General features: G+C 36.3%; 1 protein-coding gene across 6 annotated transcripts in view; it reads left to right on the top strand.

Annotated features, from left to right (window-relative positions):
• Nucleotides 1-22,121, top strand: part of ARID4B (AT-rich interaction domain 4B) — a 127,164-nt gene that overhangs the window by 29,178 nt on the left and 75,865 nt on the right. For all 6 annotated transcript variants that reach the window (XM_060107991.1, XM_060108008.1, XM_060107999.1 and 3 more), the window contains exons 3-4: nucleotides 18,831-18,941; nucleotides 21,515-21,580. In XM_060107991.1, the coding sequence (XP_059963974.1) occupies nucleotides 18,831-18,941; nucleotides 21,515-21,580 (177 nt within the window). The remainder of the gene's footprint in view (nucleotides 1-18,830; nucleotides 18,942-21,514; nucleotides 21,581-22,121) is intronic.

Here is a 22,121-nt window from a genome sequence, read left to right as displayed (position 1 = left end):
TAGTCACATTGTATTTTTAAAGATATGCTTTAAAGATATGCTTATCATATAAGTACAAACAGATGAAAAAGCCAGTGAAATAAATGTAATGAAGTTTCTCTATCAGATCAGTTTATCACATTGCATCTTAGGATGATTTTACAGTGTACTTGGAGAGCAGGCAGTGTTAGGCCTTATAGAATTAATGGAGATTCATTTAAAATATAGGATGGATTTCATTTCCTTAGAGTCTAAGTTAATTTTTAAAAAATATATATATATATTTATTTATTTTTGGCTGTGTTGGGTCTTTGTTGTTGTGCGGGCTTTCTCTAGTTGCAGCCAGCGGGGGCTACTCTTCACTGCGGTGCGCGGTCGCTTCTCACTGCGGTGGCTTCTCTTGTTGTGGAGCACTGGCTCTAGGCATGCGGGCTTCAGAAGTTGCAGCACACGGGCTCAGTAGGTGTGGCTCTCAGGCTCTAGGGTGCAGGCTCAGTAGTTGTGGCACACGGGCTCCGTAGTTGTGGCTCGTGGGCTCTAGAGCGCAGGCTGAGCAGTTGTGGCTCACGGGCTTAGTTGATCCGAGGCATGTGGGATCTTCCCGGACCAAGGCTCGGATTCTTAACCACTGCGCCACCAGGGAAGTCCCGTGAGTTAATTTCTTTTTTTTTAGAAAGAAAAGTACAGTCTTTGCAAGAAATCTCATAACTGACAGGCTTTAAATAAATATTAAATACTAATGTTTAATATTAATAATTTCATAACAAAAATAAACATTTTATTTGGTTTCTGGTTATAAAAAACTCATTATAGAAAATATGGAAAAAATAGAAAAGTAGATAGGAAAAAGATTACCCATAATTCAGTCATTGCAGAGATAACTGCTGTTAACATTTATTATATCCTTTTACGTCTTTACCTCTATGTGTGAGTGTGTGTGTGTATGTGTGTGTGTGTATTTAGAATAGTTGTTAATAATAATTTTTCTTTTAACCATTTTTAACATTGGCTCCTAAATGGATAGATCAGTTTAATTTATATATTAGTTATAGATAAATTTTAAAATGTTGATAGGTTGTTACTACCTGATAGGCAGCATGGAATAACATTGAGTAGAAATCTGGGTTTAAGCTCTTTTCCTGCCTCTGATTAGTTGTGACCTTAAAACCACTTAAAGTTCTGTCTCTGTTTGTAAAATAAATTACCAGTGGGCAATAATAGTACCTTTCCTATTGCCTACAGAGGTTTTGTTTTTGTTTTTTTGGATAAAAATGAATGTGCCTTGTTTTTCTGACTTAGGACTTCACTCTGTATGACAGTCTCTAGGTCCATCCACGTCTCTACAAATGACCCAAAACAAATATTGTATATTAATGCATATATGAGGAATCTAGAAAAATGGTACAGATGAACTGGTTTGCAAGGCAGAAATAGAGACACAGATGTAGAGAACAAACGTATGGACACCAAGGGGAGAAAGTGCCATGGGGGGTCGTGGTGGTGGGATGAGTTGGGAGATTGGGATTGACGTGTATACACTAATATGTATAAAGTAGATAACTAATAATAACCTGCTGGATAAATAATAAATAAATTAAATTAAAATTTAAAAAATGACTATATTACCGCCCAAAAAACCAAAACAAGAACAGCAACAAAAAAGAAATGAATGTGCCTTGAAAGATGTTGTGTCAAATGTATTATTTTGTAATAATATTAAATTATATCTAAGGTAGTAAATATTTCCATGTCTGGTTAAATCTGATTAATTTCAAAGCTTTCTTGTTCTCTTCCTTTCTCCCATTTAATTAGGTAACCTTTATGAAAAGCCATTCTGCAGTAGAAATTCTTAGACTTTTTTGTGTCTGTTGAAAGCACAAGCTTTATTGTATTTGTACATATAATCTCTAAAAATTCTGTCTTTAATTGCCGGGTCTTCAGAGACCTACAGCAACACTTTTATGACTTTCAGGATGACTATGCCTATATGTAAAGTAGTCTTCATCCATTGTTCACAGCATCTTGGTTCACTTACTTGTGCTTTCAAAGTCTGACACACCCATGGAACTAATTTTTGTATTGACTAAATTTACAAACTGTTATCCCAAAGTCTACCACACAAAAGGTTGCCTTTATCTGGTTGTGTTCTCTGGAGTAATCTAGAGGAAAATATTACCTTCTATGAATTAGAGGCAGCAGTGAAGGATAAAATCAGTACAGTGCTAAAGTCAGGTCTTGGGTTTACTAGACCATGTAAAAAACTTCGTCTGTTAAGGATATGAGTAGGTAAAGTCAAGGCTGTAAACAGTTTCATATGATGTCGCAGTGTTAAGGGCCAACCATTATTAGGCACCATTATGCTTTACGTAGTGATTGTGTTTTTGATGATTTTAATTCCTCCAAATATGCCACTAAATTCTAGTATTTCAGTATTTGTCTTTATTCCATACTAGATTCCCCCCTTTCCTGAATCATGGTATATATCCCTAGGCCAATATTTTACCCCAAATAGGAGAGTTTTAAAGACCATTTTGGTGCCTGAAAATTATTCCATTATTGATAATATTGACACCTAACAGGATTAGTAATACATTACTTACTCTTATTTGTCTACCTCTAATATTTCTAGCATTTCTCCTTGGTCTTTTAAATGGTATAAAGAATAGATTTTTCTTAGATATTACCCAGCCTCCCTAGAGTTGCCGACCACTGAGTTAAATAATAACTGCTGCTCACCTGGCGGCATGCTGTGTAACGTTGCCTTGGTGAGAAGTAGTATGATGGCAAGTCATCCCTTCAATCTGTAGAGTCTGTGACTTTTTATTTTGGTCTCACGTTTGAAACCACTTTGTTTTTTTCTGTTTTTATGTCTTAACATATAAACTAACAACTAGAAGTTACTCAGGGCTTTTTGTAACTTAGTTTGAACTTTGACAGGTCATAATTGTCCTCCTTGAGGTGCTTTCCCAATATCCTTGAAGTAAATTTCGTGTTTGCCAAAGAGCCTGATTTAGTGGTCACCCTTCATTTGGCAGCAGCCTATACCACTTCCCTTAATGGACTGTCAGTGTAGATGCCCTGCCCTTCGCTGGCCAAGGACTGAGCATGTAATTCAAGTTACACTTACTAGATATGTTAAAAAGAATAAGAAACTGGAAATTAAATAATATTAAAATCTTTTCTTTTATTAATGGATCAAGTAAGAACAGTATAAACGTCAGATTTGGTGGGCTTGTCAGTGTTTTTAACCCTGTTATGTGACTGTCAAAGAGCTCATGTTTGAAGTAAGAGAGTGTGTCAGGAGTCCTCAAGGCCCCCCCCAGGTTTGGTAATTGGCTGAGAGAACTCACAGGACTCGGTGTATAGTTGCTCTTAGGCTGTGACTTTTTACAACAAAAAGGATACCAAGCGTGATCAGCACAAGGAAAAGATGCTTGGGGTGAAGTCTTGGGGAAACCAGGTGCAAACTTCCAGAGTCTTTGCTCAGTAGTCACACAGGCCATGCTTAATTCTTCTAGAAATTAATTGTGACAACATTTCGCAACTGTTGCCAACAGGAAAGCTTGTTAGAGACAAAGCACCCAGGGTTTTTACTGGGGGCTAGTCACATAGAAGCCCCACACCGGGCACATACCCAAATTCTCAACTCTGGGAATCAAAGCGGATGTTCCGCATGCACTGTATTATTTGTATATACAGTTTAGGCTCAGTGAGCCACTCTTATCAATTAATTGTGGGAACCCGCCCGAAATTCAAGTTCCCATAACTTCCCAGATGCCATCCAAGGGCCAACCTTGCAAGTAGGCCAAAAATAGCAGTCAGGCCTGCTGTGTTAACTCTTTTCTGTAGAGAAGTTTTAGCTTTCACTTTTCTTAGTTTTTACTTTTTGCATTGATAGTTTAATCTCAGATTCTGATTTCTTTGCTAGAACCTTCTTAAGCCACTTTTCTATACTATATTATTTTTATTTATTTATTTATTTTTATTTTTAAATTTTTTGGCTGTACCACACGACATGTAGAATCTTAGTTCCCTGACCAGGATCGAACCCGCACCCCCTGCACTGGAAGTGTGGAGTCTTAACCTCTGGACCACCAGGGAAGTCCCGATATTATATTGTTTTAAATGAGTCTGCTTTCATTGCATTATTTCATTCTGTGTGTATGTTATCTATTTTTTTCATAATCACCATTCTGGCATCTCTCAAGTCTTTAAATGGTAGCCATAATTCCCCAAATTGCTTTTACTTTGGCCGTTCCTACCATAATACCCCATACTATATTGGTCAGGAAACCAAGCAGAGAGTCTGTTAGTTGCTGAATATATCTGTTACAGGTTCCTAGAGAAGTAACCTCTAGGTCATTGGTTTTCAAACTGTGGGGTGCATCAGAGTTCTCTGGAAGACTTGTTAAAACACAGATTGCTGATTCCCTCCCCCAGAGTTTATAATTCAGGATGCCTGGAGTGGGGCCTGAGAATTTGAATTTCTAACAAGTTCCCAGGTGATGTTGATGCCGTTGTTGCTGGGGACACACTTTAAAAACCTCTTTTCTAGTTGATAACATAATCCACAAATTCATGTAAACAAGCATAATGTAATCTGTAGAATTTACGTGTGTGAGCATACCTAACAATATGCTGAAAGTGAGTGAACAGGTGATGGCCCTATTGTCAACTCCTGTGTGTTGTGCACCTGCTACTTTTCTCTCAGGACATTCATAGGACACACAGGCTCATGTGTATCAACATAAGAAATGGTATTAGAAAAGCCTACTTTATTATCTTTTTTAAAAATTAATTAAATTTGTTTTTGGCTGCGTTGGGTCTTCGTTGCTGCACACGGGCTTTCTCTAGTTGCGGCGAGCAGGGGCTTCTCTTCGTTGCAGTGCGCGGGCTTCTCATTGCGGAGGCTTCTCTTGTTGCAGAGCACGGCCTCTAGGCATGCGGGCTTCTGTAGTTGTGGCACGTGGGCTCAGTAGTTGTGGCTCGCAGGCTCCAGAGCACAGGCTCAGTAGCTGTGGCGCACGGGCTTAGTTGCTCTGCGGCATGTGGGATCTTCCCAGACCAGGGCTTGAACCCATGTCCCTTGCACTGACAGGCGGATACTTAACCACTACGCCACCAGGGAAGTCCATCTTTTTAAGGGAAATAAAAGACTTCTTATGTTTTGTGTGCTCAGTGAATCTTCCCCACACCACTTGGAATTTATCATGTCACGGGGATAATCACAGTCCAGTGGATTCTCTCTTTAATATTTTCTTGGGGAAAATGGATTAGCAAGGGAAATGCTAGAATTTAAGGTCTTTATTGGCTTTTCTTTCCAGCTGGGACTGCTTTCTGGAAGGGAATGCCATTGAAATATGTTTCATGACTTCAGTGGAGTCAGAGAATCATAAGTTGGCAGAGTTTATAGCTGGTGGCAAGGTGGGCATGGTCATCATAAAAGATGGCAAGGCGGGTTTGATAATGAAATTCTGAGAATGTTCTGATCTACCTGGGATCCCTAGGTTGTTAATCAACCTAGTAACTCGCTTGGTATAGTTTTTTTTAAAATCCAGGTTTAATAATGAAAATCTGATGTAAGCTATCCTGTTATATATATCCTTGAGATTGAGTCTGTTGAAAGAAGGCAAGAGCCTCAGAGCCCATTGAAAAAAGGCAAGATCGAGTACCCTGGAGGGCCTGTTGTATATCCCTGTATGTAGTGTGACCCCCTCCTACCTGCCTTCACTAATGATACCTTGTGTTCATTTACTTTAAATAGCTGTGCTGTGGGGAAGGGGAAATACTCAGTTCATAAAATGTGGGAGGAACTATTGGATATTGGCTCTAGTGTAATGATAAATTCTGGTGACCCAGAAGACTACCAGTGTGATCTAGTAGTAAGACTAGGTGCATGTGGAGAGTCAGGAGATAGAGTTTTGACCTAAGTATATATCTCTACACCTATTTCTCTACACCTAGAGAAAATTGTTTCTCTAGGTGCTAAGTGAATAGATATCCTTAGCAACTAACAGAATCTCCATTTACTGTGATAGAGTATGGCAGACGTAGCCAACCAAGTAAAGCCATTTGATGCCGCCATTCAAAACTTGAAAGGTGCTGGGATGATGATCAGGAGAAAGACCCAAAACAAAACAAAACAAATCCCTAAAATATTCACACATTAAATATAAGGTATTTAAAAAGTCTCACTTATGTTAATATCATTGTTTATCTTGTGTTGTAGACTAATAACCTGTAATAAAAGAATTCTTTTGATGAGATGTATTGGAAAGTTCTTTCCAGTTTTAGTGATAGTTTTAATACAAATTGAGGCTCCATAGGAGGCAAGGGCCATATATTATTATGATTTCATTCTTTAAATTTACTGTTTTCCTAGAGCAGTTTCAAGTATCTGACTTTGTATTATAATGAAATATATATACTATGGTTAACAAGAACTTAGATAAATTATTCAATAAGTATTCAGTAAGAAAAGAATAGTTAGTAGATTAATAGACTAGGAGTTAATTTTTTCATATTGCAATCTTTCAAAATTGTGGATCAAATTAGTTTTGTGGTTTCTGAGATTTTAATTATAAAGGCTTTGGCAACTCCCCAGCCCCAATCCAAATCATGCTAGCTGGAATATACAGTATTAAATGTGTCCAATTAAGTGTTCTCAGTGTCACAGACCTTGAAGAATTACTTAAAAAAAAAAAAATTCTTTTTGACAACATGGCTGAACTTGGAGGCCATTATGCTAAATCAAATAAACCAGACAAAGACAAATACTGCATATTATCACTTATAAATACAATATAAAAAAACAAGTAAGTGAATAAATAAATAGATTAATTTGAACTTGTTGGGGGAAAATTCTTTTATCTTTAAACATTCATTTGGTTTTGTTTGCTCATTTTCTTCAACTAGATAATGACTTTTTGAAGACAGGAAAGCTATTTTGTTTTTTGTATATTCTGGGCACCTAGCCACTTTTGATTTGGTTTGATTGATTGATTCATTCGTTCATTCATTCTCTTAGTATTTTATTGAGCAGTTATTATTCCTGCCTTTTTTTTTTTCTTTTGGGCTGTGCCTCCAGGCTTGCGGGAACTTAGCTCCCCGACCAGGGATCAAACCGGGGCCCTGACAGTGAAAGCACCGAGTCCTAACAGTTGGACTGCCAGGGAATTTCCTATTCCTGCTTTCTTCCTGGTTAATGCTCTGTTTTTTTCTTCTGATTCGGTAAGATACTTCTAAGTTTTGAAAAATATGAGTGGAAAAAGGAGAAAAGTCTGTTGAAAACAGAAACTTTTTAAAGTATAAATATATTTTTAATAAGCTGATAAGAGTGTAGGGCCAGACCTATATAGTAAAGGCTTATAAGTTGATTTTTAAAAATTGAGAACCAGAGGTTGTTTTTTCACTGCTGTCTTCTGATGCTACTAATGCTGTAATAGTGACCTGATGACCTTGAATAGCTTTTTATTTTTATTTTATTTTTATTTTTATTTTTTTTGAATAGCTTTTTAAAAAATAATCTGGCTTTTCCATGGGAAGGGTAACCAAAATGTAGATAAATAATGGTTTCCTCTGTGGAAGAAGCAGGGTCAGTGGTGTTGGGAGTTTTACAGTTGGCAGTAATCTCAAGAATGCTTTATTATGATGTTTCTTTCACATCTTAAACATTCATTAAAATATTTCTGTATTAAATAATAAAGTTTGGATTGCCATAAGAAATCTGCTTTTTTACTTTGTAGGTCCATATTTCATTATTCCTTATTGATCTTCTAGGATTTTGTATATTGTGACAATTTAGCTTAAAATTTTAAACTGGAATTGGTTTAATATTTGTATGAATAGGATCTAAGTCCTAAATATCCCCGGACATTGTGGATGTTCAGTAAATGTTTGTAGAATTGCAATTACATTTTATGTCTTCTTAGATACGTTTCTGACGGGTTTTAATTAAGGCTTTTTTGGTTACAGGTAATAGAAACCACCTCAGATTATCGAAAGCAGAAAAGAGAATTTACTTTATGGATACTGAATACCCACGAGCAGAAAGTCCAGTCAGGTTCGAGGAGAGATTTAAGTTTTGGAAAGCTAACAGGAACTAAGGCTAGCTGTTCTCTCAGTCACTCAAAGGACAGAGTCTCGCATGTATCCCTTTTTTTCTCTGCATGTCTGTTTGTTCTTTTCTTTTTATCGTTCTTCCTCTCTCTCGTTATAGACCGGTTTTCTCTCCTTCTCACTACGCATGCCAGAAAATGGCTAACACAGGCTGTATCACCTTGCTCTACTAACAATTTGATTAGCATTTCAGCTTTGAATTTTTAGGAGAGAGAACCGCTTTGGCACAGTTTGGATCAGATAGATAGCTGACGATCTGTATAGTCCACTTCTTGTCAGCAAAGTGTATTGCTGGAGCATAGCTCTTTGTTAAGAGAAATAATCTAGTAGTGGGTGCTTGTCACAACTTATTCTTTATGAAACTATGTGAACTTTTTTTCACTGTAAAAATTTGGTCATCTGAGAAGTTATAAAGCGCATTCTAGATTTATCAGCATATGACATTTTATGTATAACAAGGTCACAACTTTATTATATGTTTATATTATATAATTTATTTATGATATATATAAATACAAATTATATGTTTATTATATTACTGTTATCAACCACACTTTACAAATGTGAAGCTAGGCTCAGAGAAGTTAAAGACCATGTCCCAAAGGTCACCTAGCTAGTACATTACAGATGTGGAGTTTGAACCCAGATACTCTGATTCCAGAGCTTATGCTTTTGAATTCTCAATTTATAAGATGCCTCCCAATATAAGGTGTTTTTGAAATATAAATAATTTTTACCTTAAGAGAAATCTCATTTAGCAGGGCTTAACTAATGCCTGACATTTTTTGGTTCAATAAATGATTACTGAATTCCTCCTATACGTAGGTGCAATTCTAAGACCAGGACATCCAAAGATAAATAAGATGCTATTTCTGCCTTAAGTTGCTCAATCCAGGAGAGAAGACAGATACAAATCACTGAAATGCAGTGTGAAACTTTCACCTTTACAGAATGATTGTATCCATTTGGGACAAGCAAAGCCAGTATATAGCATGGCAATGAGTATTGTAGCATTGGTTACCAAAGGGGTTAATACATGAGGGCTCTGAAATTAGAGTGAATTCTGTGACTTAGAATATTTATTACCTACCGTACTCCATGGGTCAATTTCTTTTGGTCACTAGACAAAGAATGGATAGAGTTTCAAACGATTGGAGGTTACTGTTTCCTTTTGATGGCTTCTTTCAAGGTCATATTCTTCTTTTTTCTTTTTGGCGGCATGGCTTGTGAAAGCATGGAGCCCTAACCTCTGGACTGCCAGGGAATTCCCAAGGTCATATTCTTGAGAATATAAAACTGAACAAAAGCTTGGTTGGTGGCCCACACAGCCATCAAGTGGGAAAATAGCCATAGCTACATTAGTGGTATAAGGGGTCCAGATCTCTGTGTGAGGCCTAGTCCTCTGGCCACAGGAGGAAATATACATACATGGAGTCCTGTGAGCTACAGAGTGATTGGTGGTGCAAAGCTGTGTCTTGCTCATGGGCAATAGAGCAGGAGCAGAGTCTGAGCAGATTGTGGAACAGGACTTTTATGTTTCTTGGGTGTTGGTCTGTCGTTTCCCAGCTGCTTGAAAGAAGTGGAGAAAAGCAGTATGAGATTGAACCAAATATAAAATTGCCAATATTTGACCTTTTTTTGATTTATGAAAAATAGCAATTTCATGTGGTTTAATCTAATGTTTGCTGAGTGTTTACTCAGGACCTGTCAGTCTCCTAAAGATTCTAAATATGCTACCTAATTTAATTTAAAACTTGCAAGCACCCTGCAAGATCAGTCTACAGAGAAGAAGCCAAAAACCAAACTGGTGAGGTGACATACCCAAAGACAGATAGTTATTAAGTACATGAATTGCAGTCTCTCTGGTTCCGAAGCCAGAGAATGTGCAAATTTGTACATTGAGCAGTTCAGGTAGACAACAACCATTCTGAAATCATGTAACAAATAGGAGATGGCTTGTATCTGGAGAGCCAGTGAACCAAGACCCAAACTGCAAGTCCACATGGCCAGATATAAATCATAACAATGCCAGTTTATGGTTTTTCTTTGTGCTTCTGATTTTTGAACTGGCTGCACCACTAATTTCCAGTTTAAATATTATAAATATTATAATATTATAAATATTATAAATATTATAAATAAGCAAGGTATGTTCTGAGAACGATGTTACGCTAATGCAGATTCATTTGAATAAGGTTTTTTTTAAAAAAAATAAATTTATTTAATTTTGGCTGTGTTGGGTCTTCGTTGCTGCGCGCCGGTTTTTTCTAGTTGCGGGGAGTACTCTTCTTTGCGGTGCGCGGGCTTCTCATTGCAGTGGCTTCTTTTGTTGTGGAGCATCTGCTCTAGGCGTGCGGGCTTCAATAGTTACAGCGCACGGGCTTCAGTGGTTGTGGCACACGGGCTTAGTTGCTCCGTGACATGTGGGATCTTCCCGGACCAGGGCTTGAACCCGGGTTCCCTGCATTGGCAGGCAGGTTGGGGTTTTTTTGGTTTTTTTTTTTTTGTGGTACGCAGGCCTCTCACTGTTGTGGCCTCTCCCATTGCGGAGCACAGGCTCTGGACACGCAGGCTCAGCGGCCATGGCTCATGGGCCCAGTCGCTCCGCGGCATGTGGGATCCTCCCGGACCGGGGCACGAACCCGTGTCCCCTGCATCGGCAGGCAGACTCTCAACCACTGCGCCACCAGGGAAGCCCCGGCAGGCAGGTTCTTAACCACTGCGCCACCAGGGAAGTCCCTTGAATAAGATTTTCTGATCTTACTAGCAAGATTACAAATAAGTTTAACCTCTTCTAAGGGCAAAATAAATTGGCTATCTTTGTGTTAAAAGTGCCTTTGCTTTTTTGGCACATAGAATAATGTTTTAAATACAGGAGGCACTTAATAAATGTTCTTCCCAATATACTTCTCTCTTACCTCTTTGCTGATGATGAACATTCTAGTTAAAATGTCTTTTGTGAGTTATTTAAGTTTCCAGGAATATGCAGACAGTCCTCTGTTAATATCTGTGAATATGTAGTTATCTCTCTGGTTGATAGATGTGGGTCTAAAATTTACTTATAAATAATTTGTAGTTCCATCTCCCAAAGTGACTTAAATTTTAGGAAGAAAACTAAGAAATATATGTACCATCCAGAGAAGATTTTTGTGTTTGGGGGAAAGGGTTTTTTTTTTTTTTTTTTTTTTTTAATATTCAAGAACTTTTATAATCCAGTTTAAAAAAAATTAGTAACTCAGACAGGTAAAGAACATAAGTGAGCAATTCATAGGAAAAATATGCACATGCCCAATAAATATACACTATTTAAAAATTATTTTCATGTAATTTCAAATTTACAGTACAAAGAATTCATATAATCTATGTATGTATACAGATATATGTATCCGTTCTTATTATCTTCAGACTTTTTGAGAGCAAGCTGAAGACACGATGTCCTGTCATCCCTAAATACTCCGGAATGTAATCTCCCCAAAAAAGGACACTGTTCTACCTATTCTGCATTCACCTATCTAAATCAGGAAATCAGTATTGGTATGATACTACCATCCTATTCTCAGGCCCCTTTTAAATTTCACCAACTCTCCTCATGTCTCTTTTTCCTTTTGACCTATACTCAATCCAGGAATTCACGTTGCATTTGATTATCACATCTCTTCAGACTGCTTCAGTTTGAAACTCCCAGTTTTCCCTGTATTTCATGTCCTTTAGAATTTTAAGGAATACACACCTTACATTCTGTAGATCTAATTTTTCTCATTGTCAAAGTTATTCTTGCCAGGTATACCACAAAAACGATGTGCTTTTGTCCTCAGTGCATCACATCATTCCAAAACTGATAATTGAATAGTATTCCAGGAATATGCCAGTATCCTGTTCTTCATCAAACCTTCACTCATCAGTTTAGCATCTATTGAGAACTCTGTGAAATCAGTCACCTTCATGATGATTGCTGAAAGATGATTCTCTGTTTCCATCATTCCTGCTATATTTATTAACATTTTACTGTAAGGAAGAGCTTTCTTCCTTCTGCATTTTCCTTTTTCTGCATTTATTTATTTATTCATCATTCATTCATGTGTTTGTCAATATGGACTCAGGGATGCGAGTTTTACTGAATGGGTTATAATTTATATAAATTATATAATTTACTATATAAATTACAGTAGAATACACACATCTTGAGTCATTCAGTTTTGACATACACATACATCCCTAACAGGATAACAGGACAACTAATATTTTTTTTGGTGCTCAAACTTTCCCCCCGTTTGGCCAGTAGTAGCCCTTCAGGGTGGCTCCTGTGTTTCTTTGAAGTATCTGCATTATTTTTTGAGCATTTCCTTACTTTCTGGCACAAGATATTTTACATTCTTCTTGTACATTCCCTGCCCAACTTTGAAATTAGCCATTTCTCCAAGGATTCCTGCTTCCTTTTAATGTAGGATGGGTTTTAGAAATCAGGGTATACGCCACTGATATGCTGTTTGTTTTTTTTTCAACTTCTGACATTTTCATTTAACACATTGATTATGTTTCCATGTCAGAGGAATCACATGCCGCCAGGGAAGTGGTAGAGTGGCTCTTGTTTCCCACTTGGGGAGCCTGAAAATCAAAAAAGTAAAAGTAGTCCGAGTTGAGCTGTCAGTTCTTAGTGGACAGAGTTAGGAAAATATATGGATGTATATATGCACACACACAGACATACAAATATATATGCATATACACATATACATCTATAACTACGTGTTCATTTTTCTGTGTGTGTGTATATATAATACATATGTATATATATAATATCTATGTTGTATATATATAATATAACCATGAATTCATATTTCTAATTCCATTCCAATACCTTAGACTTCTTTTAGCCTTGCCCCTTCCTTTTAACTTTCTTTGTCAGTGAGAAAAATGGCCCCAACTATCCTCAGTATGTTTACTTACTTGATCATTCAGTTTACTTACTCGGCCACTGTAACAAATCTTCCAACCCTGCTGCTCATTTCCTCTGTCCCTACTTAACTCCCAGAATGTTCTCAGCCACAGAGCCTGCCTGTGCTTCCATGTGGCTCCCCCAGCCTCCTCCTCACCACCTTGTGTACTCAGCATCTGTCCCTTACCTCCTGTCCCCAGTACTGACCCCTCACTACCCCATGTCCTTAAAGCGACATGAAAAGGTGGAGAAGGAATGGCTCCAGAGAAGATTTTAAAGTTAGATTGCACAGTTTCTTTATTTCTTCAATGTACTCATTTTTTGGTATTCCCTAAAAAATTACGTATTTTAGTTTTAAGCTTAGTTTTAAAATCATGTACCCTTTGGTATATAGATGCGTTTTTCGTTCATTCATCTGTTGGAATTATCCGCATTATTGTTTTAATGCCTCCTTGGGATTGTCATAAACAAATAGATTGTTTTCATAGATTTACTGTCACACTGTGTGTTTAAATACATTTATTTAGTGAGGATTTTAGCATCAGATTTAATATCTTGTGTTCTGATTCTCTTGGCTGCATTGGCACTGCCTTAGTAACCAATTTGAATGCTTACTGTTTTTAAAAACCTACCTCAATAAAATGTCATTAAGCATGTTTTGCTTTTTAAAAAATAGATCTTGAATAACTGAATATTTCTTAGTCAGTGTCAACATTAGCCGTTTGGAGCATTGATTCAACTGTTATCTTTCTGAAACTTGTATATTAGGTGTACTGTAGCCCAAGGCACATTAGAGATTACTGTTGATTCATTTGGGTACTTATATATTTCCATGGCATTTTGGCTTCTTGAAGGTTTATTATCCACCAATATCTAATTTAAAAATTGCTTATGCTTTTAGTGTTTCCATGGAATTCAATGGTTTTTAGGTGCCAGTTAGGACATTTGGTAGATTGACTAGAAAAATAAATGTTTAAGCAATGCTGGGATAAGTATGAGGTAATTGTTGCCTTGACAACTGGAAAACTGTTACGTTTGCTAAACAAAGGGATGGTAATATAGTAGTTTAATTTCTTTTTTGGCATGGAGGTGCTATATAAAAACATTTTATTTTAGCCTCTGAGATGGTCTGTATTTTTGACCAAAATGAGAAAAGCAGAACAAAAAGAGAAGGTAAGAGTTTTGTTTTGTTTGTTTTCCCCTGGTGATATACATGTACATACACCTAACAGGGTTGGTGTTGGTCAAAGGAATCTTGGTAAACCTGCTGGCATGATTCTTTGTATATCTCTGCATTGCATCAAAGTACAGTAGCCTCAGAATAGGTGTGTATAGTCTTGATTTTGTCTTTCTGCCACACTAAAAGACTGTGATAGACTTTATGGAGCATCCCCACAAACACTTTACCTCTCTTGCTACTAGAATTCAACTTGATTACTTTATTTCTGAATTGAATAGGGGGATAATATTTTAAACACCCCTCCCCCCATATACACAATTATACTGGCATCTGTTCTGTTTATGTGGGATCTCTTTGGTGTAGGACTCAAAATTTTTTTAAACTCACAATTATACCCCAGATTATTGAGTAATAATAACAGCCTTTATTTGGTATTGTATGCTGGGGTCTGTTCTAATAAGCACTTCACATGTAGCAAGCATTTCAGTCTTCATCCCTGTCAGATAGTCACTATTTATTATATCTAGAGGCAAGGTCATCTGGCTACTAAGTGGTAGATTTGAACCTAAGCATCTGATTCAAGAGCCTGTGCTCTTAATTACTGTATTATACTGACTCTCATTAGTAGAGTCATTCCAAGTGCACTGAAGAATATAGATAAGTATTAATATGAACGTTCAAAATAACCCATAATCCCAGTCACTACAGATTATAATACTTTGAGTATTATAATTGAGTTGATAACTGTGGGAGTCACATTATGAATATATAGGGGAGTTACTGTACAGTTCTGTCTTCTTTTTTATAAGGTTGAAATGTTCCTTAGTATACATTTTAAAAAGCAAAGGCTACATGCCAATTGTAAAAAACAAAAAAGGAACTTTTTTTTTTTAGAAAAAAAACAGGAGGACATACTTTGGATAAAATGTTTTTATATACATACCCCTCCTTTCCACTCCCTTTCTCATAGGTTAATCCCTCTTGAACAGTTGTTATTATCTTTAATATGTATGCTTTTTCTATATGTATAGTATAACATACATATTTTTATTTCTGCATTTCTAGAAGAAGAAAAAGTATAATATTTTAAAGACATATACATAGTACCAATTATCCTGTATTATGTTCTCATTAGATTTAATGCTAAAAAATACTGTATTCTGAGGAGTATTGACATTAGTTGAAAAAGTGAGAAAAGTGGTTTAACTTTCTCTTTACACTGACTTATGATGAGCAATCATTTAAAATGAGGTTTTGCCTTTCCCATTTTAAAAAGGAAAAGAGGAGGTGCCAAATCTGAATTTACATTGGTTTAATGACTTATTTGCCCACTCTCAGTGTTTCATAATAGTAATTGTGAATAATTAAATACTTCTGGCATCATAACTGAGTACTTTCTAATACTGGCCCCATTTTCCTGTAGTGGAAACTGAAGTTTAGGGAGGTTCAGTAGTCTATAAAGACGCATGTAGTTAGCATAGGAATAGAGCTGGGGTTAGGACCTTGTCTTTTGCTTTCAAAAACTGTGCTATGTTAGTCTCACATTACACTAATGATAGAGTGATAATTTATGGTCTGCTAAAATTACATACAGAAATATGACCATGTAGGTTGTGAGTTTCATTTGTTTTTTCTGTAGAAATTCATACTTTGGTTAGCATAGTTTCACTTCTAGACAATTACGTGTCTCAGAGTATCCTATTCTGACCATCTTTGTAATAACCTTAGTCCTTTGACATAGGCATGTTAAACAAATGTATACAGAATTCAGATTATTTTATTCATCTAATGATGAGAAATTAGGGACAGAAAAGTAACTTACCTAAGATGATACAAAAAAATACAGGCAGAAATTAAGATCAGAACATAGACCTTTGCTTTTCCTATGCTCTTTTTGAGAAATTAACCCTGCTCTAACAATGTATTTAGCAGGTTTTTGTTAGACTTTGGCTTCCCTTTGCAAGTATTTTTGTAACAGACATTTTCTTTATATACCTTGCTGATTCCTCTTCATGTGTTCTAGTTTGAAGGAAGGAAAATATTACCCTTCAAAAATAATAATTTCCCCTCATGATATTTGAGCTAATTATTACTCTTTTCTGTCAACATGGATTTTCATGTTAGTAAGGATGTAGGATGGGCTTAGTTTTGGGGGAAAAGTTCCCTTTCTCAAATTCAAGATGAATAAGTCTGTTCATTAAGCATGTTTATAGTTTGCTTGGGTTGGAATGTTGCCAGTGTTTGATATTGAATATTAATGAAAAGAATACATAAATGGGTTTCTGTATACTAGTAGTCTAAATATATTACTATCCTATTCCCCCCGCCCCTTTTTGGTTCAAAATTCTCTATAATAAAAGTACCTAAAAAGCTTATCACTTCTTAAATATTTATTTGTTCCTGAGTAGGCACAAACATGCACTTTGAGATGATCTCTTTTTCTCTTCTACATTTCAGAATTTCTTGTTCTACATTTCAGAATTTTACTGGCTAATAAGGCAGGAAGTGTTAATGGGAGAGGTTGCAAGTTGTGGAGAGTAATGAACCTTATGGTCATGAAGAGTGCCTCTCCATTTGGGCTTGTTTAGCAGTAACACACAATACCAGTTGAACCACAAAGTGGATTGATATCTTTTGGAAATTTTCCTAAAATTTCTGGGTGAAGTGCTGTGAGTCCCTTTCATATTCTTGCTAAAATAAAGCCACTAGCTTGTCTGGAATTTATTCAAAATTTTGACCTGGGAAGATGATATTTTAAGAGGGCTAATCTGTAAAGTAGAAATGCATTTATTAACTTTAGGTGCAAGAGCAGTACAAAGTTATCAAATCGTAGTTAATGAATGATATCAACAGATTTTAAAAGTAATAATGCAGAAAAATGATTATCTTTCTGTGAGGTTACACTTCTGTTACAGCATAAATAAATTGAAATATAGGCATTTTCCTAAGTAGATTTAAGAAATCATATACTTGATGTGTTTTGAGTGTTGTTTTTTTAAATACTGTTCATGAAATACATAGAATGTGAGGCAAATGGCCATTAAGGAGGGTGACCTGATATTTCTAGTTGTAGCACCCTTGCTTTGGTTTGTGATACCTCCCCACCTTTCAAAAAGTTATTAAAATTGTTTGGTCACTTTTGTTATAGCATTAGAATTTTTTTGAGATAACTCTCTTCTAGGGGTATTAACTACAACTATTAGGGATGAATTTATTTTAAGATCCAAATGAAATTGATATATTCATTATTTATTGCTGTATAACAGCATTTTTCCACCTTACGGTCTGTGGAATTTCTGCAGGATGTTAATAGATGTTAATTTAAGAAAGGTTCTTTGGGGGCTTCCCTGGTGGCACAGGGGTTAGGAGTCTGCCTGCTGATGCAGGGGACACGGGTTTGGTCCCTGGTCCAGGAGGATTCCACATGTCACGGAGCAACTAAGCCTGTGCACCACAACTACTGAGCCTGTGCTCTAGAGCCTGCGAGCCACAACTGCTGAAGCCCACGTGCCACAACTACTGAAGCCCATGTGCCTAGAGCCCGTGCTCTGCAACAGGAGAAACCATCTCAATGAGAGGCCCGCGCACCATAGCGAAGAGTAGCCCCCGCTAGCTGCAACTAGAGAAAGCCTCCATGCAGCAACGAAGACCCAATGCAGCCATAAATAAATAAATAAATAAACAAACAAATAAAATATATTTAAAATTTTTAAGAAATAAAAAAAGGTTCTTTGGACAAATAGATTGGGAAATGATGAGGCAGAGTAGGAATTCATTCAATGAACTGATTTTCCCAAACTCCCAATTCTTTTTCTTTCTGGTGGAGCATCTTGGAATATTAGTATTTCTTGTAAAACACTTTGGGAAAAGTTACTTACATAATCTTCCTTTGGCTATAGAATTGATTAATATAAGTAGAACTTCTTAGAAATATAGATCCTGTGCAGAAAAGTACCTGATTATAAAAAGAGCAGCTAGATTAGGACTATTAAAAATTAAATCACAAGTGAGGAAACTTAATATTTATTGTAGACAGGAAATGAACAGTGAACTCATGCCAACACAGTTGAGACATTTTGGCTGATTTTTTACTTCAGATTTTTCAGACTGGATTTCTTCATGTAGTTTTCACCAGTAGTTTGAATGCATGTGGGTTTCCCCCACCTCTTTTATGCTGTTCTACCTTAGCATTGTCTAGATAGGGATATACAAAGCTATTCTGAATTTGGGTGGCTGCCAAGATATAGCCTAAATATTAAAAGAAATTTTCTTAGACTGAGTTTTAAGGATCTGCCTTTTCTTTCAGTGGTCATGTAATAAAAACTTTTGAATGAATGGGTAGATGGAGGGGTGGATGGAATGATCTACTTGGACCATATGTATTTTATATAGAGAAAAAAGATGGCTTTATCTTTTATAGATGTACATTTTAGTACATTTAAATAGGCTTTATGATATGTATTTTACTTATTTTTAAGTTAGAGTATTTTATAGATTGTTAACAATACATTCATCTATTACAACTTTTATAGCCGTAACAGGATTAGATCTGCCATTCTGAGGTCTGATTTGGGGAAAGAACTAGAAAGTTTAAATCTAATTATATTTGCATTTTAGGCCCTTGATGAACCTCCCTACTTGACAGTGGGCACTGATGTGAGTGCTAAATACAGAGGAGCCTTTTGTGAAGCCAAGATCAAGACAGCAAAAAGGCTTGTCAAAGTCAAGGTACAGTATATGTAGATTTTCTAAATTCTATGTTTAGTATAAACATATATTTGATGCTTAAACGTTTACTGGTAAGTATATCTAAGAATTTTTTTCTTCTGCAAGATGAGTTTTTAGTTTCTAGGAGTAATGATTGTAAAAATACCTGAAAACAAAGCATTACTTGTGATTTTATTCCAATTGGAATGAAGTTAGATGATCACAGTTGGTATTTTGAGTGCCGTTTCGCTACAGACTTGGTATTGTTTGTACTGTTAGCCTTTCAGAGCTGGTAAGGACCTTAGAAGTCATGTAGTTTAATTCCTTAATTTTATTGTAAGAAAAATGAGGCTCAGTAAAGGGTTAGTGATTTCTCCAAGGCCATTATGGCAAATTAGTGGCAGAATGGGAATTACCATAGTACATCAGTTTTAAGACTCGCCCCCCCATTTTAACCATGAAATTGAGATGTGATTTATAATTGATGATGGTAGATCTAGTCATTGGTTCCTTATCCTCTACTTTTCTTGAAAAATCTTCCTAATAACTGTTAATTATTTATTGAGTGGAAAACTGCAGGAGGGAAGGAAGAGGGGGATATGAGAATAACCCGATCTCTATTTTCAAGGGGCTTATAATCCACATTAGCAGATACCCTGTAAAATACTGGTTTGAACATCACTGGTTAAACAGGCTGTAGAGATTTTGTACCTCAGGGGAGCATGTCAGAGTCTTTTCTGGAGCTTCTTCCATGCTTGTATGCTTAGGTTCCTTCCTTGCGCATGGATATGTTGAAAAAAGCTTCCTGGGTGATTCTAATTTACACTGCCAGTTAAGAACCATTGTGATAAGGCCTTTAAATTAACCATAAGCCTGTAGGATGCTGTTCTTAGCCCCCCACCCTGTCTTTAGTTTTCACATGCTTGGTGCACATGAGCTCTTGCAGTGGCCTTTCCTGTTCCCAACTTCATATAGTGGTGTTCCCTGAGCACTCATTTTTTGCCATTACTGTCTTAGAGATGAAGGGAAAGCTTTTTACCAGTTTTCTCAGTCTTTCAGACAGAGCTACTGCTAGCACATGTAACACCTTAACATGGATTAGGCAAAAATCTCTCCCTGCTGGTAGAGACCCTCCTTAGCAGAGCTTGGCCTACAGATAACACTTTTGTGCGGGTTAGAAATGGTGTTCCTTTGGGCAGGAGCAGTCTTACTCCAGGACCCATGCTTCACTGGATTTTAGACGTGATTTATAATCTCAGCTGGGTGTCTCTGTAATGAATGAACCAGCAAAATGACACATAGCAGTCCTGCCATTTCTTGCTCTCATTGAAAGGAAGAAAACAGTCTATACTGCTTTTGCTGATGGCACAGAGTGCCAGCCAGTACCTTGTGCCTTGTGTCTTATAAGTAGTGGCTATCTAAAATTTGTTGTTAGTTTTTTGGGCTGCTCTAAAAATCTTTTTATAATTCAAAGCTAATGATTTTCTCAACAGATAAGGTAGTATATTTCTATATCAGTTTAATTAGCTTATGATTCAGAGTTAATACATTTTTCTGGGGAAGAAGAACAACACTTCTTCCCCATCCGTTTTCATTTATTGAGCATTTACTACATGCCAAGCACGATATCAGATATTGAAACTGTAATATTAAGACTTGGTCTCCATTCTTAAGTGGCTTACAGCCTAGTGAATGACACAGATATCTACATACATAATTTAAATAAAGCATAGTAGTGTGTTGTGTGAGACAGAAATACCTGGGATGCTGTGAGTACAGGACATCTCCTTTCATAGCTGGTTTGTGACCCTGTTACCTAAGTTGATTACCACACATATCAGATAAGACCACATTAATGGTTCAATCTCTGTAAGAACTCTTGCTTTGTATAAGGAAAACAACCTTTTCTATACTGAGTACTGGAAGCTGTTTTGTTTTTTACCAACTAGTTAAATATTTAAACTTGATCCCTTTATTTTAACTTACCTCACATCTGGTTTCCCATTCTCTGATTTCTATACTGATAGAGAGGGAGAATACAGTAAAGTTCTGGATCTAGTTGGCCTGAGTTTGCATCTCAGCTCCACCATGGTACTAGTTCTGTGATCTTGGACCAGTTACTTACACTTTCTGTTCCTCAGTTTTCTTACCAACAAAATGGGAATAATCATACCTACCTAATAGGGTTGTTGTGGAGATTAATATGTTTGATGCTTGAGCCTGATACTTGGCTGTCAGTAAGTGTTTTTTGCTACTGCTGCTTATTAAGAGAGGCCTTCACAAAATGGTAGAGTACCTAATAGCCTAAGATTGCCACCTCTTTTTTCCTCATTTTTAGGAAAAGAAATTATACAATTAAACTCACAACTAATAGTATTAAATAAAATACGATATGTAAATCATCAAGTAAATTAGTCTAGGAAGTTGTCGGTTAAATAATAAATTTTTCAGTTAATCTACTTAGGGATTGAGATATTATATAAACTAGGCAGCCGTTTGTTTAGATTAGTCATAATAAAAATGAATTCATGCATTAACGAGCTTGTGTTGCTTTTTTTTCTTTTTTGGTGGCTAATTAAATTTATAATCTTTAGGTAACATTTAGACATGATTCTTCAACAGTGGAAGTTCAGGATGACCACATAAAGGGCCCACTAAAGGTAATTCATTTATTTATTCATTATTACTTCTGATGTTTCAGTGGGAAACAGTAATTATCTCAGTCTTTTAAAAAATTCATTGGTTACTCTGTTATTGAGTTGATAAATGTGTAATTCTCTCTGAATAGACGAATAGAAAAAAAGTAGACTTAGTGTTCAATAAAACCTATATGACAGTAAAACCTGTGTTCAGAAGTGAAATGAACATCAAGGAAAAACTGATTGCTTTTTATTTACTCATCTGTTTTGGTCTCACCATGTTTCATTTATTAAAAGGTACAATTTCCAGAAATAATAGGTGGTGAACTAGGGATCAAGTGATGTAAGTTCCATGATGATGTGAAAATTGAGAAAACAAAACAAATCCTCAGAGCTTTTAATTCTTTGAAGCAACTACTGGCATATGAAATTGTTAAAGGGTCATCAGGCAGTTATAAGTGATAAATATTTTCATATATACAGATAGTTTCATTTCTTTGCATTAGTTTTCATTGGCCAGTGAAATTAGTGCTGCTTTACTTTCCACTAGTGAGCAAGCTAA

The sequence above is a fragment of the Mesoplodon densirostris genome, chromosome 1 (genome assembly GCF_025265405.1).
Source record: "Mesoplodon densirostris isolate mMesDen1 chromosome 1, mMesDen1 primary haplotype, whole genome shotgun sequence".
In the NCBI taxonomy this organism is placed as follows: Eukaryota; Metazoa; Chordata; class Mammalia; order Artiodactyla; family Ziphiidae; genus Mesoplodon; species Mesoplodon densirostris.
Note: the sequence above shows the minus strand (reverse complement) of the source record. Positions and strands in the feature narration are given on the sequence as shown.